General features: G+C 46.9%; 1 protein-coding gene across 2 annotated transcripts in view; it reads right to left on the bottom strand.

Annotated features, from left to right (window-relative positions):
• Positions 1-23,319, bottom strand: part of LOC144173398 (retinaldehyde-binding protein 1-like) — a 45,038-nt gene that overhangs the window by 9,373 nt on the left and 12,346 nt on the right. For both annotated transcript variants that reach the window (XM_077701844.1, XM_077701845.1), the window contains 3 exons: positions 19,061-19,312; positions 17,973-18,166; positions 14,727-14,837 (listed from right to left, as the gene is read on the bottom strand). In XM_077701844.1, the coding sequence (XP_077557970.1) occupies positions 14,727-14,837; positions 17,973-18,166; positions 19,061-19,205 (450 nt within the window). In that variant the 5' untranslated portion in view covers positions 19,206-19,312. The remainder of the gene's footprint in view (positions 1-14,726; positions 14,838-17,972; positions 18,167-19,060; positions 19,313-23,319) is intronic.

Here is a 23,319-nt window from a genome sequence, read left to right as displayed (position 1 = left end):
TGCTGTAAGCTGGGCCCGACTAGAGTTGAGCCCTGCTGGGAGGCTAGGCTGGGAAGCTAGGCCGGGAGGCTAGGGCATGTCCCCCGATGTTCGATGACGCGCTCTGCTTTCGCGATCGCCCTCCTCACCAGGAGGCACCGCTTGTGTCTTTTTTTCTTGGTATTTTTGTCGCTTACGTCACTGGACCAACTGTTAAAAGTATCTCGCGTGCTTTCCAAAAAGTAATGATCTTTTTCAATTTTAAAGCAATGACCTCTTTTCTCTTTTTTTTTTGTTTGGAGCACGTGAGCGAGTACGCGGCGTGCTCTACTTTTCAGTTCGCACACAGCTGTCAGACGTATGGTCGGTAGGACTGCACCTTGCACATGTTGCTTTTCCTCAACACCTTGACGAGCCATGGCCAAGTCTGTGGCAGTTGTAACATCGGCAAGGGTTTCAAACATACGGGTGCACCGGGATCTTGATGTAGCCTGCTTTAAGAGACTCTGGCCGTACACTTGTAAAGAAAATAAGAAGAACATGCCTTGTAGGGGTTCCCTTTCCATGTCTACGGATCTTGATTAGGTAATACGGATCTTGGTTGTGTTAGTGCTCTGGAGCTATTAGTCACATGTAGGAGTGTAGCGCTCAATCCTTGTCCTAACAAACAAATCAGCAGCAATTTACTGTCAGACGAGGTGTCGACGGTAGATAAGGTCATCAACGAGTATGTCGACTCGCGTCGTGACGAGTTAAAACGCATGCTAGACTATTTAAAGTCCAGCCAAATAAAGCTGGAAAAAGGTGTATAAGACATCGTCACGACACTGGTTGACGTTGAGTTTCGTGTTTACCTGCTTGAACAGCCCAACAGTACCTAGCTTCAACAAGCTGTCACACAGGCGGCGCAGAGCGAAAGCTTAGAGGAGTATTCCCGATTAGACGACCTAGAGGATCGGTCTCGCAGAGAGAATCTGATATTTTATGGACTGGCTAACGCTTCGATAGAGTCAATGGCCGAATCTGAGAAGCAATTAAAAATTTCCAGTCCTCTAGGTTCAGATACCTTCGGACAGCATTGAGGGTGCATGAACTGGCCAAGCACATTGAAACCAAATACCGGGCCATAATTGTCAAATTTTTGTCGTCAGAGGTTAGAAAGCAAGTTTATTCTAGCAAAAGCAATCCTAGGTAGAAGTATATCGGTTGGGAATGGTGTCGGCAAATGTACGCGAAATTCCCGGAAAAAGTTTCTGGACTACGGTAAACGGAGTGGTCAGCAATACACGCTTCCGTATAACAATCTCTACATTAACAAAAAATGTCTGGCCTACTGTTCAAAAGCTGACAAAGAATATGACATTAGACAGGTCAGTGAACGTTCGGTTTCTCCCTGGTCAAGTGCTCGCGGGGCGTCTACTAGCTCTTCGACAGTATATCAACGAGACCGTAACAATGCTGGTAGTACTGCAAACACAGTATCGCTTCTATTTACCAATATCCGTAGCGTTTTGAAAAAGCGTGAAGATCCTTCTTCTGTAATCGATGATTGCGCAGCAGACATTGTAGTTATCGAGGAGACATGGTTGTCAACCGAAAAAAAAGACCTAGAAATTTTTCAAACCGCACAAGAGTATAAATCTTACAGATCCGGACACGAGACAGGAGTCGGCGATAGCGTCTTAATCGCTGTATCTGCAAAATTCCTTCCTAGTATCATTCCCATAAGGTGAACACGCGATCTTATTTGCGCACACGTTGCTTTCGGCCTCAATGAAGTGGTTTTATGTGCCGGATATCGCTTACCAAATTCCTCATTCATGTTTCACGACACACTGTACGACGGGTTACACAGTTTAATGGTCCGATATCCAATCGTCGTCCTGGGTGATTTTAACTTTGGGGATATTTCCTGGAACGGGACTAGTACCACACTGTGGTTCGTTCATCTGAAGTTGTAAGGTACATTACCATTCGGGAGGATCTCAGCCTAACCCAACTGGTAAAAAACTGCACGCGATATGTCTACTTCTTCCAGCGTGCTTGACCTTATCGTCACCACTACCCCCGACAACATTTAACCTGTGATCAATCTAAGAGGCTAACCGACCATTGTATGCTACAATTTACGTGTAGTATAAAATTTCCTCGAACAAAGCAAACCAGAATGATAATAAGAGATTATGCAGATGATGATTTCTGCCATCAGTGTTGAACTTGAAACTTTTGCGGATTCTTTCACTTGCAGTTTAGAAAATTACGCAGTTGATAATAAGCGGAACGTATTCAAAGCCAAAGGATTATCAGTGATCGACCAATTTATACCCGCCCGTACCATACGCTGTAGTTTCAAGTATCCGTGGTTCATGTCTAACCCAAACAGGCTCCGCAACAAGACAAAGCGCCCGTACCGACGCGCTTGGCTGACAGATAAGACAGAAAAATGGTCCGCTTATAATGTAGCTCCTTTTAGTATCAGCGTGCACCTAAAGAAAGAGTCGAAGGTTTTTGTAACCATTTTAGCCTATTTGCTTCAAACTAACCCGCCTAATTTATGCAATTTATTTAATGGCACTAAGCAAAAACTAATCAACCTTTGCGATAGACAAGGCAGTACTATTCCTTCTAAGCAGTGTTGCGATGTGTTACAGGAATATTTTACTCGCTCATTTGGTAATACCCCTTGTACCATCCGGCCTTGTGCATACAATGTATTTGCCGTCAATGGATTTCATTGTTATTCGTCAGGTAGGGATTGCATCTTTGACTAACAGTATGGAGAACCCATCACTGGGAACTGATGGGATTCACGTTAAATTTTTAAAGTTCATTGTAACATATTCACCTATACGTTGGTCTTATATCTTCACACAGCCCTTACAATGCTCTACCCTCCCTAATGATAGAAAGGCGTGGAAGGTGGCGCCAGTGCGCAAGCAAGGTAGCACTTCTGATCCTTGGAACTACAGGCCCATTATATTAATTAGCTCCTCCGGCAAAATACGAGAACACATAAATTATTTTCATCTCATCACGTTCCATCAACTAAACAACTTTTTTACTAAACTTCAACATGGGTTCCGAAAGCACTGCTCTTGCAAAACGCAGCTACTACTTTTTACTAACGGTTTGCACTCTTCCTTTGAGCAGGCTTCAGTCACTGACTATATCTTTCTCGACTTCCGCAAAGCCTTTGATTCTGTGTCACACCACATTCTTCTTCATAAACGGAGCAAGCTTAACTTAGAATACAGCCTACTTAAATGGATAGAAGATTTTCTAACAGGTCCAACGCAGTAATATCGCCGACAATAACTGCAATTCACGTCCGCGCAATGTAACATTGTGGGTCCCGAAGTTCTGTCTTGAGAGCTCTGCTTTTCTTATTTTACTATTAGGGACCTTGCTGACCACCGGTCATCTTGAATTCGACGCTTCGCAGATGACTGTGAAATCTATCGTAAAATAACCAACCCTGTACACTCCACTTTACTACAGGCTGTCCTTAAATGAGACATGGAGACAAAACACAAGTTCGGTTCATTCAAAAGATCGCCTCTTTAGAATCATACTGACACCACTTTTAACGTAAACTTCGCTCAAATAAGCTATACAATTATGAAAAAAGAAAATGGCCATGCGACCCACTAGCTCATTTCCCGCAACAGAACCTATGAGGTCACACCAGCCTGCTCTGCGATAGGCGGAGGCCGGCTAAGGCAAACGCGAATTAGGCAGAGCTTATAAGCTTGCCGAACGAGCTATTTGGTACCTAAATGTAATGCTTATCCATTTTACAGCAGTAATAATGGTGCGATAAACAGCAAAAGGTACGAAAATACACGTAAACATAAAAGTACCGATGCACACTGATGTTGGTACTGGGCGCACTCTGCTTGTATTAGCTGCACAGCAGTCCGATGGTTTAGAGTTGTGCTATACGACACTGGCCGATTGGCGTAAGCGACGTTGCCTTAAGTGACCCTGTTTTTCAAGCATACCCCATGTTTCACGAAGCGATTCCTTTCTACCGTAACAAAAACAAGCCAGGTGGAAATACGGTAAAAAACAAAGCAACGGCGAAGGGCTGAGTGTGCTAGCGCCATGTGGAAAATTTTACGACAAGCAAGGCTGCGGAGCCCAATGGCGCAGTGCAAGTTCTTTTGTATGCGCGCCGTTATGATTTCATTGTAGACATCACCAAAACACACAATTTCGCGGGAGAATCCAAATTTTAACCTAAATTGATTAATGTCTTAGTGAATATGGCATCATTTGCCGCCGCACAAGCACCGGGGACGCTATAAAAAACGAAATCTTTCGAATAAAACAAACGTGTATTTTTTCTTCACGGCTCCTTGGTGTGACAACTTGCTTATGAACGTTCACCCAGGTAAGTGCCAATATATGAGGGTTTCTAACATCACTAATCGCCATAACCTGCCTGATACTTCCTTAACTCAACACTCCGTTCTTTTCAACAAATGCCTCGGTGTTCACATTCGTAACGATCTACAATTGCATAACCATACTGATTATGTGACTTGCAACGCTATCATCATTCTTGGCTACCTCCGTCGAAATTTCTCGCTAGCTCTAGTCTACTTAAAACAGCTTCTATGTAAAACTCTCGATAGAAGTACGCTTGAGTATGCTGCAGCGATTCGGGACCCCCACGAGTTTTCTCATTCTTCCTTGATTAAGTCGAACAGGAACCGCTCAGCTTGTTTTATGGTTTCTTAGTGCTCCCGCACTGCGAGCGTATCAACTGTTAAAGGAGTACTGACACGAAATTTCAAAGCTGAGATAACTATGTAAAACGCTTCCTTTTTATCAGGAGATATCTCCCAGCAAGTTTCAACAGCAACCGTTCAGCGAAACATATTTAAAATCCATTTTAATCTTCGCCCGCACGAGAAAGCCCAGAGCGGGCCGACGTGACATCATCTGCTACGTGCCCCAAACTGCCGACGTCGGGGCTCCCGTGACGAAGCCGACGCGCTGGCTGTGGTTGGCGCGCGCTGCTCGGGCGTGTGTGCACGTCATGGTTTTGGGACTGACGTCATGCTGCCCGGGCCTGTGGGGACGGCGAAGACCTCGGCCGGTCTGGGCGCGCGCGTGCGCTCGCTCGCGCGCGCTTCCAGAGAGGCAGCGATACGGCAAGAATGGTGACGCCATGTCATACATGCTGTCATGGCGGCCGCTCGGCGTTTTTTTGTCGAAACCGAAACTGGCACGAATAAACGACGCCGTAAATGAATGTTTACGCTGCGCTCGACCGTCTAATCTGTCATTCTATGATTAGTGGGCTGGTAGGCACGCATAGCAGCGAAAAAAACGTAACATAAAAATTTCGTGTCAGTACTCCTTTAAGTCCAACCTTTGGCGTCCTAACTACATGATCAGAATAAACGTATCTCTCATCTGCCTTTCCCACAAGGTCTACTTCACCAATGCTGATATTACACACCACCTTCTCTTACCCCCTGCTTATATTGGCGAGTGTATTGACCACATATTTAATATTAGCGCGCCGATATCTCGCACAGAGGGGCACTACACTTCGTTTTTACCAGACAGCCACCGACTGGAACCAACTTCCGGCTTCCATCGCCAGCAACCCTGACCCACCAGCGTTCAAGATGGCCATATTGACTATGCTTGAACTTACCCACTTCTCTCTGTAACGCCCTTTGAGGCATGAAGAGTGATGTAATAAATAAATAAATAAATAAATAAATAAATAAATAAATAAATAAATAAATAAATAAATAAATAAATAAATAAATAAGTAAATAAATAAATGAGCATTGATGACACTGACCGCACAACCCCTCAAGAAGTTCTTGCTCAGATAGGATCCTGCAATCAAACCTCTGGAAGTGGTCGCAGATCGGTGCGGTGTTAAGCTCACAGGATTGTCACCTACAGTAGTTATTTTGGTCACTCTAGTATACGGGTCCACATCTTTGACTTCCATAAAAGAGATCGCCATTTTCCAGCATGCTAACTTTATGGCCAATTCCACTGACATTCTTTATAACTTTGGCTACAAGAAATGGTGACAGCCGTCTCATTGCCGTGCCTTTCTTTTCGTAGTCCATGACGTGGAATTTCGGTAGTGTTTATGGTTTCTCGGAGTTGAAATATTGATGGGCTTGGAGTACTTGGTTGTGCCACCGTTTTGAAGGGCGGTCACGTGAAAAAAAGGATTTTTGCCAAAAGGTGGCTTTTGTTCAGCGGTCGTGCTGGCCTCGCAGATCAGGCCCATCATGAGAACGCAACAGACGCAAGTCAGCCATACACGGCTTCTATACCTTGCTTAAGCGGTCAAGGGTGATTCCACTACATAAGGTTAACCCTCGCCAGCAGGAAAAAGTGGGAAAATGACGAAAAGGAAAGGTGACATGAGAGTAGGAAAAACGTTCGGAAAAGAAGAGGGGGAAGTGGGGCCAAAGTGGCGTGATGCAGTTGTTGGGGGGCCAGACCGGTGCAAAACTACCCTAGCTTTGGCTCAGCCACTATCAAAAAAGGTGCAACGTATTTGTAGATATTCATACCTATCGATTTCCGCTCTTTCTTAGGCATTTTCGCCGGTCTGTGTGTCTTCGATCGGTGGAAATTCTTTGCACGGGCAGAAAGACCCAACGGCGGCTCAGTAGCTAGCGTTTAATTTCCGGAAATGAGAAGTTCCCGCAGAAATCCCTCAGTCTGTATTCAAGCTTTTCAATATTGTTCATGTGACATTGAACTATGGGCTTTGGTATACACGTGGCTGCCGTCGTGGTATGTGAGGCAATCATAGTAGAGCACTGCTAGTAAAATTGAACCACTTGAGGTCCTTAAAGGGGCCCTGAAAGGCGTTTTGAGCACACTAAATGAGCTAGCGCAACCGTTAGATTGGGTCGTCAACGTCCTCTGTGCCAAGTATTACTCTTTTACGCGCAGCGGAAAGCTCACACTGTTGTTGCAAAGTTTGTCGTTTTTTTCTGACCCTTCCCTTCGTGTTTTTGGACGCCGCCATCTTCACATGTCTACATCATCGATTCCCAGATGTTCGTCATGAGCTAGACATCCTGCTATTGGGCGGCTTTTTAACGCACTTCCGGCAAAGAGATGAGTCGTGTGCTAGGCGTCGGCTCGCCGGCTGATCTGCCAGTGGAGTGCCGGAGTGCTTGGGCATTTTACGACAAACGAAACAAGTGTAAAACAAACGCTTAACCGTTTGTATTGAATGCAACACGACCATAACACAACATGGATATTCTGTTACCTGAGTACGTTCCATAAAGAAAGCGTTGAAGCCCCGTGGCACTTCTTTCGTGCAATCGCAGAGAACGGGCCTGAGCCGAATGCCCGGGTTTGACGCATACATTTTATTCAACTTCAAAACAATCCAGAGATGCGTTTCTAACGAACACAACGTCACAACATGCGTTGAAAGTCTGAACCACGACTGACAGAGGATGGGTTGCCTCCTGCCCGTCGTAAATTCGGTACTCGCCTCGCGCGCGCTTTGCGGGGACGAACAGCAAGTCACTTAACTCTGGCGCACAAGCCGATGGCTTTTAGCCACGCACACTGCACATACCCCATGCGAGGTTGAGTCGTACGTCGCTCGAGAAAGATAATCCAGACCATGGGAAGCACTATCCACCCGCAGAAGCACGACGTCGCATTTCATCGCGAAACAAAGGCGTCCACAACACACACACCATCGCCTCCTGTAATGCCAAACGCATCTCGCACTTCCCAATGGAAGTGAGTGGTACGCCTGCAGTGCCACATGTCGCGAAGTGGGGCCCCAAGCTGAACCGGGATCACGCAACCGTAACTGACTTCTGGAGCGGTTCGTGCCTTGTTGCCAAGGCAACCGATGTTTGAGATTGTCAAAGAAATGGCGCTCACTCCAGCGCTAGAAAGCTCAGAGCCGCGCCGGAGCATGTTTTGCCAACGTTGCCGCTCTCCGCCACGCGCCGCCCCAAGCTGAACTGGTCACATGATTGAAGCGTTTTGTGCACGGGTTCTGTATCGGTTTAATATGACTTTTTCACATGCCGCCGGCAGGAATTACCACCGCCGCAAAATAAGACCCGGCACCAGCGGGGCCACATCTGATACGGCGCTGTTTGGATAAACAGTGCGCGGTGCATCAAGGGAACGAACGCACGACCCATCCCCGTGCGGCTGCGAGTTCGCCGCCGATAAAAAGTCATGTGCCGCCAGCAACGTACACCGCGAAAGGGCAAGGCCAGGCCGCCGCATACATGCGGCCAGATTTTTCGTTCGCTTTTCCAGCCTTGAGCGGAGTGCGGGATTCATGGTGTCAACAAAGCTTGCCCGTAGCAGACGACAGTCTGAGCAGCGCAATAGCGGAAGTACGTCACCGCTGCGGAGCGCAGCATCATGGGAGGCAAGGCTCGCGCGCCGTCAACAGCGGAGAGTAAGTAGAAAGGAGGAGGAAACGCGGAGCGACGATAATGCGCGGTTTTTGATTTACGATTTCTCAGCTAATACTCATCGCTTTAACAAAATTCTTGCGGGAGGAGATTGGAAATACATTGCTTTATTTGGGTACATGTACATCCATGCATCGGCGGAAGGTATTTCAGGACCCCTTTAATGCGCACAAAAATATCGACACACGAAGTTTGAAACTCCATTAGAATTCATAGTGTTCCGCACTCGCCTTCATGTAGCTCGGTTTTAAAAAATTCAGTTCTCTTCTACTCTGTGAACATGGATTACCTACGGAGCTTGGCTCTGTCCAACATTTAGAGGAAACAAAACAGGCCCTTTTGTAATTTGCGATAGAGCATATATTCCCTAGAAAATTAACTGAATGAAATGTGAAAGGAACAGAGTTTTAATCTTGTTGACAAACACGGGACTGTCCACTTCCCTCCCGCAGTAGCCCATGTATGAACAGAAGGCAGAAATTCCCTCATATTTACACCTTCACTCTGAACTACCCAATCATGAAAAGTAGATAAACCTCGGCGTAATGAAAGAGTCGTCTGAGCCGCCAAATGCCATTTAGTTGCTTTGTGGATATTTTCGACAAAGGAAGAGTCCCAGAAATGTTTTCTCGCCATATAACGCTTACGACTTCTCCGTGTAGTCGGCGCATTGGTAGGGGTGTCTTAGCGGCCAGTTTCAGTATAGCTCTTTTCAATATACCTACATTAGATTGCGAGCTACAGAGCACAGGCAGCAAAATGGAGGCGGAATTCTCTTTCGTATCGATGCGAGGCGCCGACGAATAGACAAATAAAACCGCCGCCGCAGGTAGCTATGTACAGCGTCGCCGTAAAAGCGTGCAGCGAGGTCATTTGCAAGTCGCGCGATACGTTTCGAGGCCATACGAGGCCGTTCGCCCGGCAGCCGCCTGCAGCTGCCGGGACGCGTGCCAGCGGCCGCCCGCCGGCTTACGTTGGCCGCGCCGACGCAAGCCGGCGTCCGCGGGCCACGCCGACGCATGCTCACACCGTCATTTGTATTTGCGGCTGGCTCTTGTGCGAGTCGCAGATTCTGAGGGATGCGGTAGGCCCGTTGGGAATAAGCGGTTACCATTCGGTGGCCGTTGCCGAAACACTGAGTCTTCGCATCCCGAATCACCCGAATAGTGAAATGCAATAAACGCGTTAAACTTCGTCAACAGCGCACCCAAAGAGCAGCCTTTGCGCGAAAAGTGGAGAGAGCGGAGCGTAATATGTCTGCCAAGCCAGCCTCTTACGCCATCATCGTGCACGCCCCGTGATTAACAATACTAAAGATCAGAGCCACCGGCATTTGTGGTCGCATGCGCCACAATTTGCACTTTTCGTAATCGCCGGCACAAGCACTTCGCGCGGCCCTTCAGGACCCAGAATATGTTGGGTCCAGAAGCAGCTGAAGCAGTTAAAGCAACACCAAGTCACGAAGCAGTTGAAGCACCACCAATAAATCCCTAACACATTGGATGGTTCATCCTTGAAGAAAATGAAGGGGTCAAGAAATGGCTACAAAGGAAACTCCACAAGAAGCCAAAGCGAAGGCACAGCGACTATAGAACGGGCAATTGGAATAGTTGGTATCCGTTCATCACCAAGATAAGCAGCGAGTAATTAGGGGGGGGGGGGTAAACAGTACACTGAAATTGTTGTTCAGTAGCAGCTTTTCCTACACTCCTAGACTATCGAAGGTACCATGTGCATTATAATTCGGCTATTCTGACGTGACCTGTGGTTTCCAAGCAGAGCAAATAGTGAACGTATATACGGAGGAAGCAAATCCTACCGGCAGTAATAATAATTACTCGGGGAAATTCAGTCTGCTTACGTGATTTCAAAGCGAAAGCCTAGCGACACTAGTTACGACTGTTACATCGAATTCGCGTTTCTTTCTCCGCCTTGTTTGCTTTGTCTTTTACCGCAAAATACTTTAACCGGCTGTCTTTCTGCAACACCGTGTATGTGTTTCTTCCTTTTCGTTTATTGCTCTAGCCTCGCAAATTACGCAAGGAAGCAGACGGGCAATGCCACAGCTTTCCTATAACCAGAGTTTGGCGTAGCTGCTGCGCACCTGTCCTACTCACGTGGCATCGCATTTAGGGGTCCCATGACGCACACTCCTACATATTTACGTTTCCATTACATAGTTTAGTAAATTTCGGGAAGCGGACACGTTGCCCCTCAATGCTCCCGCTTCCTAGCCAACACCCACGTAATACGTCCAAGGAAGAAAGTGACAACCACAACAACCACGTTTGTTGTACACCGGCTGCGTCGATTAAGTGATAGGAACACGGAGCCACCTAGATCAACAAAGTCGTATTTCAGAGCAACTGTGGCGTTTGTGCATACTGTGTATAATTATTTCGACCAACGCGTTCACTAGTTTCCTGCTTTGAAGTTTCGCGCGTGGTTGGGTAAATTTTATTTATTTATTTATTTATTCAGGTATTAGTTAGTTAGTTAGTTTGTTAGTTGTTAATTAGTTAGTTATTAAGTGTCTTGTTTTAGTATCTTGAAAGCTGGTAGGCCATTACAGAAGGAAGTGGTTCTTAGTCAATATATCCCAAAATAACAATCTTTAAATACATGAAATATGAGGACATACGATGACAGCTATGCATAAAAATAAAAATATGCAAGTAATACACACCACACAAAATATCACAATAGAGCACAATATTAAAAAATACGATCGATGAGGTACACCGAAATTCTTGAAAGTGATTTTAAAAGCGAGGGTATCAGCAAAAGTTCCAATTGAGGAGGATGGAAGGTTATTCCATTATTTAGACGTCTTGAGAAGGAAAGAGAGATGTAAGAAATTCTTACGGGAAAAAGGGATATTTTCTTTGTTTGCGTGATCGCTATATGCCGGTAAGTGTGCGGGTGCGGAAAAAACGTTCGCGTTTAAGATTCTTGTGGTGATGATACATTTGGTGAAACAATGTGAGGCCAGACAATTTCCTACGTAAAAATAAAAGAGGCAAGTTTAGTGATGGCTTCATGGATACCACGCTGGCAGTGCGACGATGGGCTGATTGTATGAAGCGTGCACGCGCTGCGATTCTGAACTAATTCTAAGGTGTTTGAAAGATGATCAAGGCCGGTGTCCCATACCGAAGAGACATACTCAAGTGTTGAGAGGACAAGGGTGTCATATAGCAAAAGGTTTTGCGATGAAGGTGCCATGTGAACGTTTCTGCGTAAATAGCTAGCCTTGTGGTTGGTGTTGTTTGAAATACACCCGATGTGCTTCCCCCAAGATAGATTAGCGGTACTGTGAACGCCTGGATATTCATATGACATTAATTTTCCTATAATTGAATTCTCGAGGTGATAGTGATAAGCATTTGTACAATCTCCATTACGTGAACTTCTCATTACTTTGCACTTGTCAGTAATTAGGAGAATGTGCCAAACGTTGGTACAATCAGAACTACGTGAAATTCTAGTTGCTTTGCATTTGTCGGTATTTAGGCGCTTGTTCTAGGTAGTACACCAAGTAGAAGTATTGGTCAGGTCAGTTTGAAGCATTGTAAGGTAAGTTCTAATAAACATTACCTGGTGGATAACGCAATTAGTGTCTGCGTACTGTAATTTTCGAGCGTAATATCTTTTGCAATAAAGAAAAACAAAGAAGAAAACATAGCATAGACAATAAAAAAATAAAGCATAGCATAGTTGGCAGACAACTGAACTGCAACTGTGCAGGCCGGGGTTCAAATCCTGTACGATCAGAAATTTAGGCATTTTTCCCAGCAGCAGCAGAATCAGCAGCAATTTACTACTGCGTAACGTTGACGCTGCTTCGCCCAACCGTCGGTCGCACCTTCCCGGTTCGATCTGGACTTCACGCAGTCACGCCGCGTACCCGCTAAACTTTGATAAACCCAGCCCATCCTCTCTCCCCATATGTACTTAATATTCAACTTGGTATTTTGCTGAACATTCTTATGGAATTGCGAAAGAAGAGCTTTCTGTGTATACAGGGCTACTTCAAACCACCCATGTATTTAAAAGAATTTAAATGGTTGAGAAAAGACACGCTGTCAGTGAACGCCTTCTTGCTACCGCGTAAAGTAAGCGTGATAAGCGAGCCTCTCGTGTGCGAGTTGCATTCTTTTCTACGACACGGAGCCGGAGGCACACTCTCAACTGTTGAATCGCTTAGGAAATAGATAGTAAAACAGTTTTAGAGCAAACAGGGTAGCACGAAAGGTACTAACCATGACAGTGACGCATCTCAAATTTTTTGTTTGTTTTCAGATACGCGGAGCCAAGGCTTACCACCGATGAGTAGCTCTGCGTGACTTTCCTGTCACAGCAGATGCGCCTTCAGTTTCAGCTTTGATTTTGCAGCGGGTCGAACGCGTTTGTTGTTGTGGTTCGAGCACGCGAATAACTTGAAAACCAGTAAAAAGAGAAAAACAATTGGAGCGCTTTTCTAAGTCATCTGTTGGGCGTTGAACTTGGTGCAGTTTGTGGCTGGTGCAATTTTGGCTGGTGCAGTTTGTGACCTCTAATCTAATTGCTAAATACGCTTTTTTTCTGCGTGCTGAAAGCATTTCAGATTTACAAATGAAAGCTTAGATTCAATGTTTTTAACCCTTTACACCTTGGTGGCATAGGGACGGCTTTCTTTAGTATCAGGCTGTGTAACAAAGTTCCTCATCTCGGATGTAGCCCAGATGGGCATAACACGCAGTCTGCGCTCCACAGGGCAGTATGCGCCAGCATAGAGGAAGCGGGAGCGCAACCGTCAACTGAGATCGAGGCACTACAAAATGTCGCAACAATAAGCCTAATGAGAACATCAAAATAACTGAATAAACTCCCAAAAAAAATGGCCGAATGCAAGCCTATAAAAATTTGCTGGAAATAGTCTATGTTATTTATTGTTCTTCACTGGCAATCCGTCTTGGTGACCCCGTTTCATATCACCCATTTGCAGAGGGGCCTGAGAATAAAGATGCGAAATATACTGCTCAGACATTAGTAAAAGTTACTTAATGGGGAACGCCAGAAAACATAGGCACGTACAAAACTTTGTAGCGCAAATACAACAACAAGTAGTGAACAAAGATTGCTTGAGCCACCTTGGTAACGATTTCCTCCTTTCGAATTATGGACGTACGTCAGGTATGGCTCTTTGTACAGCACAAAAGGAGTGTTTACCTGCGTAGAACATTTAGGCGCAGGCCCCAACAACAAATTCTCAAAATCTCTCGACCCCAGAGGCCTTAAGAAAAAAAGACGAAAAGAAAGGACATACCCTGGAGCCACCTTTGTGTTACGCGAGTTCCAACTACGTGAGTTGCAACTGTTACGTGAGTTCCAACTGTGAGTTCCAACGTGAGTTCCAAATGTTACGTGAGTTCCAACTACCACCGGAGGTGAAATACGACACACTCTGATCCACCCAGCCACCGATCATATGTTTGGCTACTCGCATGCACTTGAACGCTAAAATGCTTCATATAACTTGTGATCAGCTACTCGGCTAATTCCTACAAGGTATGTGTCTTAAGAATGTTTTCTGTACGAACAAAACCACCGTGTTTTGTGGTTAAAGTGCTCTTTCGGCATTTGTTTTGTCATTTCATCCCGCCTTTCCAGGCCATTCCATCGTAGTGCTCCCTTTTAACTCTCTATGCGCTCGCTTACAGTGAACAGGTGCCCGTGCTATTTAACGCGATTCTTTTCGGCGGCTGGTGTGGTCGGCGCAAAACCCAAAGTTTCTTCCAAAGCAACGTGTCACAGTAACATACTCCGTAAGTTCTTTCCATTCTGCCGGATGTAGAGTTCCCGAATATCTCGTAGTGCACGAGTTGCGCGTCTGATGGCAACATGCCGCGGGTTCCAGTTCAACAGGAAAGCCCACTTCCAGTGCTCCGCACAAAACCTCGCATTCAGTCGGTTCTGCTCAACTGAGCATCGGCGGTTGCAGAAGCGGCGGCAGCGGCGGCCGCTCAGCTGGTAAGCAGCCGACTATCGTGCGCCAGTTTTTGTCCGCGCCGCTCCTCGTCACTCCTCCCCGGCGCTGCCGCTGCAGCCCGGCGGCCGCTCCTACATGCGAGATGGGTGGCTTTCCCGCACGACCTGGATTCAAGATGGCGGATGGACGCACAACTCTGCTCCCCTAGGGGAGCTATACACAGGAACTCTAGCCCGATGTCTTCCCCTCTATTTGGCATCTTAGTCACTCATGTAGCCAGGACTAGAATCAGACGCCAACCGCCGGAAGTGACTTACCCTCTGGAGCACTTTAGACTTTAGGAAAAGCTTCGCAATCGAAAAAAGGACGTCGAAGGCGGCTGGGTTGTTGATTATGTAGATTGCCTTGATTCGCATGACCACGAATCCCTGAAATCATTCAACACAGGCAGGAGTCAGCGTAACGACTCGGCATTGGGGAGTTGGAGCGGGCGAATAAGGAAAAAATATTAATAAATGATTTAGGTATCACATGCGCGCATTTCTTTCAGGTGCCTTAATGTACGCAACGAAACGAAAAGTCTAAACACACCTCGGTTCTGAATTTTAAAACCGCCTGGTTGTTCCGCGCTTTATTGTCCTGTCGCTCCCGTCCTCTCTTAAACTGGTGACCGTGAACAACTTAAGCCCAGTGCGTTAGTTATTGTGAGAATGCCGAGGGGCCAGTACATATTTCCCAAACCATAAAATAAACGTCGGAACGCTACTGTAGGCAGACATACGCAGATAAATATTATTATTTTAACTTCAATAGGTCAGCACCGTTGAAAGTCCACCAGGTATTCACTATACATCGACCATATTTAGGACCGAACACTTGGCATTGCTCTAGGATTGTGTATTCGTGCATGAAGAGTTTATGTTTAAGTTTTTGTTAAGCCAGTGAGTGGGTGAGAGAATGAGGGAAAGAGATAGAAAAGAGGGAGGGAGGGAGTTACATCGTGGGAGCGGATGGGAGCGGTGTTTCAAAAACAACCGAAACTGCCATTTCTCATTACAGCTTTCTACACGATAAGCCAGTTTCCTTATCAATACTTGTCTCCTAGAATTGACAGAAACAAAGTTGCTATTGTATACTGTTTATGTTCAGGTCAGCTCGAAACCCTAGCATGAACCTCGATTTTCGCTGAAGAAACGCATGCTTGCTATTACATTGTGATGTTAACTGCAAATGGGTTTGCCTGTGATAACAATGTATGTATAGCGAGTACAGTTTCCTACGCGTAGGTGAAATCAACATTTATTAATCTGTGTACTCCTTCCTTGGATGGAGGGAAATGTAAATTTCTTACCTCACACTGAGGGCACCATTGCAATAGTGAGGTACTTTGTGGGTCCCAGAACCGTTTTTCAAGCTAACCAGTTTCGACGAAGGACATTTCAAATTAAGAAGGCAATATTTATAAGACTGTTGCGCCCATTTAAGCATCCCGGGTGGTTTATTATCATAGTCATCATTAACAGCCTACTTAGGTCGATAGCATGACGAAGGCCGCTGCACTGACCCTCTACCACTCCTGTCCTGCACTGCTTGAGTTCATTATTTGCCCCAAAATTTCGTTATCCGGCCATCGATCTAGTTATTGGCATAACCGCCTTCTAACCCGCCTCTCGGCATCTACTCTCTTGGTCCACTGGTTGTTCATTTCTTTTCACTGCATGAACAGTCAAACACCTATTCTTTTTCTTTATTTCAACTATGGCTCAGTCGATAAGGCCTTGTGCTGCTGAGCACGACTTCGCGGGTTCGATTCCCGGCAGAGGCATCCACTTCGCTGATGGAGGCGAAAAGCAAAAATGCCTGTGTGTACGAGATTTTGGCGCACGTGAAAGATCTCCAGGTGGCCAAAATTAATAAGGAGCACTCCACCACGCCGGGCCTCGCCGCCTGCGTTGCGTCGGCGTGTTAAGCCCCCAATAATAATAATAATAATAATAATAATAATAATAATAATAATTCATTCACTGTACATATGCAAATACATGATCCAGCCCGTATAAGCGTGTGGGGTTCGCTTGTGTGCGTGGCTGGGCAGCCCAGCGAATCACAGTTTGTGATTGAACATTATAAATATACATATAGCCATTTACAACCAAGTACTAGATTTCCAACATAAGAAAACAAGCTCGATAAATGAGAACACAAGTGGGAACATACAAGACATGCGAACACACTGCAATTAAGGAAGCTTCGCAAGAAAGAAAATAAATAATACAATCGTTACATAAATGAATGCAAGCTCGGTGTTCAAACACAGTAATAATTAGAATCAATCAACTATTTCAAATATGACGTCATCTACTTGAGTTTTTACCTGATCCTGAAAACTCACGTCCTGTCCCTATGTGTTACTCCTATCATTCGTCGTTCTATGTCCTGCTGGGACGACCTAAGTTTGCATTCCCCTTGTGCGGCAAGGCGCCAAGTTTCCGCTCCATGCGTACTCACCTCGGTAGAATGCATTCTTTGTATATTCCTGTTTTGAGTGATAAAGGTAGCTTACTTTTCATTATTTGGGACAGTCTGTCGATTGCACCCCAGCCCGTACGTTTTCTGCCCAGATATCTTTCCTGTGATGTGGATCCACCTTGACCACGTGGACGAGGTAGTTATATTCTTCCACTTTTCTAGCATTTCGTTGCAAATGCTGAAGAGGGTGCTTTTCACATGTTTATTTATTATTACTTTAGATGTATTCATGTTTGTTTGTAGCCCCACGGCCAAGCATTCTGATTGCAGTTCCTCAAACAGTTTTTGCAGGTGCTCTGGCGACTAAGTGAACAAATCTATATCATCTGCAGCCCCAAAATGGCTCAACTGTTCTTCGTTTACCGCTAGTCCTGCATTGTCCAAGTCAGGCTTCCTAAATTATAGATATGCTGTGACCAGTTTTGACGAGATGGTATCTCCCTGTCGTACCACCTCTCTGGTAGGGAGCTTTCCGCTTCGGTTGGGAAGGATTATCCTACCCGTGCCTCCCCTATATATGCCATCTAAGAGTATTATGTAGGTCTCAAGTAGGAGTTTTATGTGTTTATTGACGTCTAAAAAGATGTACACGGCGAGCAGCAAACACAAGTACTTCTATTGAATTACTGGCCATTGCAAACAGCGCTATACCGAATTTGAGCGACAGGTGATCACTGGATGCCTGCAGAAACGCCACTGCAAGAAGTAGGCTCAGCAATGACTTTACGCCTATGGCTTTGGCAATGTCATCAACGTAAAACTAGAGATTTAATTTAATGTAAAGGTTTGCAGAGCCAAAACGCTCAACGGATCATAAGGGGAACGACTTTTGATTTCGTGAAAAGAGCGTTAACGAATAAGGAATATGTTAGGTACAGAGGTCTAGAACCAACCACATTGTGAGGAGGAGCAGCAGAACGACTGCTGCGCTAAACGCGGTCGGTATTCAATTTCGGCGCGTTTCTGAAACCGTTTCTAGCTAAGTTTCAAAACGCTTTCGATTTACGCCCAGATCGCCCGAAATTCCCACTTACCTGAACTATGTCAAAGAGCTTTCGAATCACAGACGGCGTGTACTGAGTCAAATGTTCGACACCCAAGCCCTTAAGATTGAGAATCGCAACAACGCCCTTGATTTGCGCTTCTTCGTCAAGAATTAGTTGTTCCAGGTGGAGCGTGCATACTTTGAAAAAGTCGTTCATTGAACATACGTCTTTTGTCCACACACCTGCAAACACGACAAAAGTTATTTGCCAGATAGCTAATGGAAGGCTAGACACGTGGAATGTAGATACATTTTTCGCGAAATTTTAGTGATTTTAAGAATTAGGCTAAGCTTTTAATGTAGTGTCATCAACGCGTTTCCATTAGTACTCCTTACTGTCATATGCCGAAGTATTCTGTATAGGCTTAATGAAATTTGCGAAAATTCTTGTCGTCTTTCCTCCTGGTTAACGTTGAAGCTTTCCTCCATTAATAACGAACACTGAGAAGGCTCCGTGATGCAAGCACTGATCAGCAGTTTGAGATTGTATCTTGATAGTCATAACTGTTGCTAGCAATTATAAATGTCCTAGTAAGAGGAATTAGAATGCATACTCTAACATGTATCTTGGTATCAAACCCATGGGATATTGACATTTGTAGACATCAAACACCCCCATGAATCGCATAGGGAAGAGAGAGAGAGAGAGAGAGAGAGAGAGGGTGAGAGGGAGAGAGAACCGCTATTGCCTCAACGGCCAGTTCAAGGCAGAGATGGTGACAGAAGGAGGAAGCTCCCCAGTGACTTTGACTGCCCAGCCACAGTGGCTTTTTGCACAAGTGAATCCTAGCTGTCGAACGCCCTCGTTCAATGCTCAGCGTCTTTATATGGGAAAAATGGGTTGTGGGGGCATTGCCAGATAAAATGTTCAGTGGTGTGGACAACCCCACCCCACAAGCGGCTTCCTCGCGCATCTCACATCTAAAGTCAGTCAGATCATTGGCAAGAAAGGTAAACTCTATTGCTTATGAGCCCGGGAGGAGCAACTGCCGGCATATCAAGCCAGGCTAACCCTGCCTGATGCAGCCAGGCTAACCACCACCTCCCTCACCACCTTCACCAAAGGTAAACTCTTACCGATGTTGATCATATACACTGCTCCGCCTTGTGGGTCTTTTTGGCGTGAGACGGTAAACAGCCCATGTTTGCGACAAGCACTGTCGAAGGGGATGCTGTCCGGAGTAAGTCCTTCATTTATTTCTGGCATGTCCCGGCGGAACATGAAGTACTTCTTGATGGAATCGAATGCGCTTTCAACATTGTACTTCCCAGCTCTGAGAAACTTCACCAAGAAACCATTATCCCCGGGACAGACCAGCAATGGCTCTCCTGTTTGGAAGGAAAATGGGAATTTTCTTCGGAGTGCATGATACACAGAAATCCGTATTTCGCACGAGTTGTGCCGGTAAAGGTACGGGTTAACAGAAGTTGATGGCCAAAAGCATGTTTTCAGCACACTGAATATTCAGTTCACTGAATATGCGCCGCTGAAGCGTGTGTTAACCTACCGATATCGATACGCACACCGAGTTTCCTTAACAGCCATCAGTAAACCTGGAGTGTGGTCACGAAAATAAAACTGGTGGCCAATTCTCGGTATATAAGATTGCACGGGGCCGCATTTACTGGGCTTAGCTGGGCTCGGCATGCCTTGCGCAAGAAACATCAGGCGTGAGGTTCTTATGCTGATTTATTTTATAATACCGCAAAAGCTAAACATTATCTCAGAGAGGGTCAGAGTACATTCACAAAAACACGTGGCAAGTGGCGAACAGAAAGAAATAAAATGGAACGTTGTACGAATGCAAGCTTCTGTTCAGTGTGGGACGATTAAAAATTATATTAAATTGTTCCTGGTCACACATTTCTGAGTATTTTTAAGTAGCTGTTTATTATTAATAGTAAGAACTTCTCTTTGTTAATGGTTATATATTGTTGCGTCTTAGTAGCCGGAGGTGTAGACAGCAGGATGGAGATGTACCTATTTATTAAGCGTAGCGCTACACCGAAGAGTAGAGGCAGCACGGCGAGTCTCAGCGAAGAAGGCTGAATCGTTCTGCCCGCGAGCGGTGAACCCACACACTTGCGTCGTCGTCTTCGAACACCTGGCTGGCAAGGAGAGGGAACGTCACACTCGCTGGGGATTGTACGCTATCACTGCACGGCGATCACGCATACCGCAAGCAGGGGATCGCTGCTTGATAACTATCCACGTGACATTTTCCCCCTCGTCGAGAGAGCATCGTCCCGATGCGTGCAAAGCTCTGGAAAAAAAATGCGCTCGAGGCATTGTCCCTCAACGTGTCAGGTAGGGCTTCATACGCACGACATGAACGACGTCAGGGCGGCGGTTACGCCGGCGTTGAGAAACGATTCCGTCGTCCACAACCTCATAGGTGACATCGCTAAGTTGGCGCAAAACTCTATAGGGACCGAAGTAGCGTTTGAGGAGCTTTTCAGAGAGTCCTCGACGTCGAACAGGAGCCCATACCCAGACTCGTTCGCTGGGTTTGAAAACGACAGTCCTGTGACGGAGGTTGTAACGGTGCGTGTCGTAGCGCTGTTGCTGCCTTGTTCGTAAGCGCGCCAGTTGACGCGCCTCTTCCGCTCGTTCCGTAAACTCATTTAGCTGCATGTTGTCGTTGCTGGTGTCGTGAGGCAGCATTGCGTCAACATAGTGGTCACGGGACGGCCGTAAGGAGGAAGAACGGCGTCATCCTGGTCGTGTCTTGTTGAGCCGTATTGTAAGCGAATGTCACGTATGGCAATACGGCGTTCCAGGTCTTGTGCTCGGCGTCGGTGTACATACTCAGCATATCCGCTATTGTTTTGTTGAGCCGTTCAGTCAAACCGTTTGTCTGCGGGTGGTACGCTGTTGAGGTCCGATGTGCTGTACCGCTGAGTTGCATCACTGCGTCGACAAGCCCAGCAGTAAACGCTTTGCCTCTGTCCGTAATAACAATGGCCGGAGCACCATGCCGGAGAACAATGTTGTCAATGAAAAACTTGGCAACCTCGAATGCAGTTGTTCCTCTTTGGAGGGCTTTTGTTTCGGCATACCGAGTGAGGTAGTCGGTAGCGACTACAATCCACTTGTTTCCCGCGGACGACGTCGGAAATGGTCCCAACAGGTCCATCCCGACCTGTTCAAACGGCTTCTCGGGGATTTGGACAGGGTGCAGGAGGCCCGCAGGCCGGAGTGGTGGCGCGTTCCGTCGTTGACATTCACGGCACGTGCGCACGTAATGCCGCACGGCTGCAGAAAGTTTTGGCCAGTAGTATGACTGCTGGATCCTAGTCAGGGTACGGGTGAAGCCGAGGTGACCCGCCGTCGGCTCATCGTGGCAAGCCTGCAGAACCTCGTTACGAAGTACTGCAGGTACAACAAGCAGGTAGCTTCGGCCACGCGGAGAAAAATTCGCTTTATACAGGACACCACCGCGGAGACTGAAGGATGACAGCGCTCTTGAAAACACCCGCGGCACAGTGGATGAACGTCCCTCCAAGAAATCAATGAGCGGCCGTAGCTCGGAGTCCCCCCGTTGCTGCTCTGACACGGAGGATGTGTCCAGCACTCCAAGAAAAGCGTCGTCATCGGTACAGTCATTCGCCGACGCAGGGCAAGCTGGTGCTCGCAAGAGGCAATCGGCGTCGGCATGCTCTTGGCCGGACTTGTAAATGACTTTGACGTCGAATTCTTGAAGCCGAAGGCTCCACCGAGCTAATCGACCAGACGGGTCTTTTAGGCTCATCAACCAGCAGAGCGAGTGATGGTCACTGACCACTGTAAATGGACGGCCATACAGGTAGGGTCGAAATTTAAGTACTGCCCAAACGACCGCGAGGCACACCTTTTCTGTGGCCGAGTAGTTGGCTTCCGAAGAGGACAACGTTCGGCTGGCGTACGCTATCACCCTTTCGAGGCCGTCTTGCAACTGCAGAAGAACCGCTCCGAGTCCAACGTTACTGGCGTCGGTATGGAGCATGGTGATGGCGTTTTCGTCGAAATGGGCCAAGACAGGAGGTGTTTGCAACCGCTGGCGCAGCTCGTAGAACGCCCTCTGTTGCTCGTCATTCCAAAGGAACGCGACATCATCCCGTGTAAGGTTGGTCAGCGGAGCTGCAATGCGGGCGAAGTTCTGTATAAATCTTCGTTAATAGGAGTATAGCCCCAAAAAGCGCCTCACGGCTTTCTTGTTGGTTGGCACGGGGAACTGGGATACCGCTTCAGTCTTAGTAGGATCAGGTCGAACTCCGGCACTGCTAACTACATGGCCGAGGAACAGGAGTTCGTCGTACCCAAAATGACACTTCTCAGGCTTTAGCGTAAGTCCGGCGGATCGTATTGCCTCGAGGACGGACGTGAGGCGTTCGAGGTGTTCTTCAAACGCGGTGGAAAACACGATCACGTCATCCAGATACACCAAGCAAGTTTGCCACTTTAGGCCCGACAGCACGGTGTCCATCAGTCTTTGAAAAGTGGCTGGAGCGGAACACAACCCGAACGGCAACACTTTAAATTCGTACAGCCCATCAGGCGTCACGAAAGCGGTTTTCTCGCGGTCCCGTTCATCGACCTCGATCTGCCAATACCCGCGTTTTAAGTCCATAGACGAAAAATAGCAGGCGTGTCGTAGTCTGTCGAGGGAGTCGTCAATGCGAGGCAGCGGGTAGACATCTTTTTTGGTGACCTCGTTGAGTTTGCGGTAGTCCACACAAAACCGCAATGTCCCATCTTTCTTTTTCACTAACACTACGGGCGACGCCCAAGGACTATTCGACGGTGCGATGACGTCGTCTTCCAGCATTTGCTGTACTTGCCGCCGTATTGCATCGCGCTCCTTGGGGGCCACACGGTACGGGTTCTGACGGATGGGCCTCGTCGTTTCTCCGGTAATTATTCTGTGCTTTGTCAGATGCGTCTGACGGACACCTGACGTGGAGGAAAAACAGTCCGCATACTTTTTCAGTAGGTCGAGGAGCGCTCGGCGTTTTTCTGATGACAGGTTGGTGCTGACGTCTATCGCGAGTTTAGTGCTGGCTGTTGCGGTGGCACTAGTTTGAAGCACAAAACAGCCCTCTGTGTCGTCAACAGCTTCGAAGAAGGCTACAGTAGTTCCTTTCACGATGTGCTGGCGTTCATTGGCGAAATTGGTGAGCAGGAGGTTTCCGCGGCCACAGGACAGGTGCAGCAGGCCTCTCGCGATGGCAAAGCCGTGGTCGAGGAAGAGCGATGTGTGCAGCTCGGCAACGCCATCGGCAGTGCAAGGATCGTCGCACTCTACTGCGACAAACGCGCAGGATCGTGGCGGCACACTTACGTCGTCAGCGGCGAT

Source organism: Haemaphysalis longicornis, unplaced genomic scaffold, assembly GCF_048455015.1.
Source record: "Haemaphysalis longicornis isolate Haplotype H1 unplaced genomic scaffold, Haemaphysalis longicornis Haplotype H1 scaffold_3, whole genome shotgun sequence".
Taxonomy (NCBI): domain Eukaryota; kingdom Metazoa; phylum Arthropoda; class Arachnida; order Ixodida; family Ixodidae; genus Haemaphysalis; species Haemaphysalis longicornis.
The sequence above is the reverse complement of the archived record's forward strand: the minus strand, read 5'-3'. Positions and strand labels throughout refer to the sequence as shown.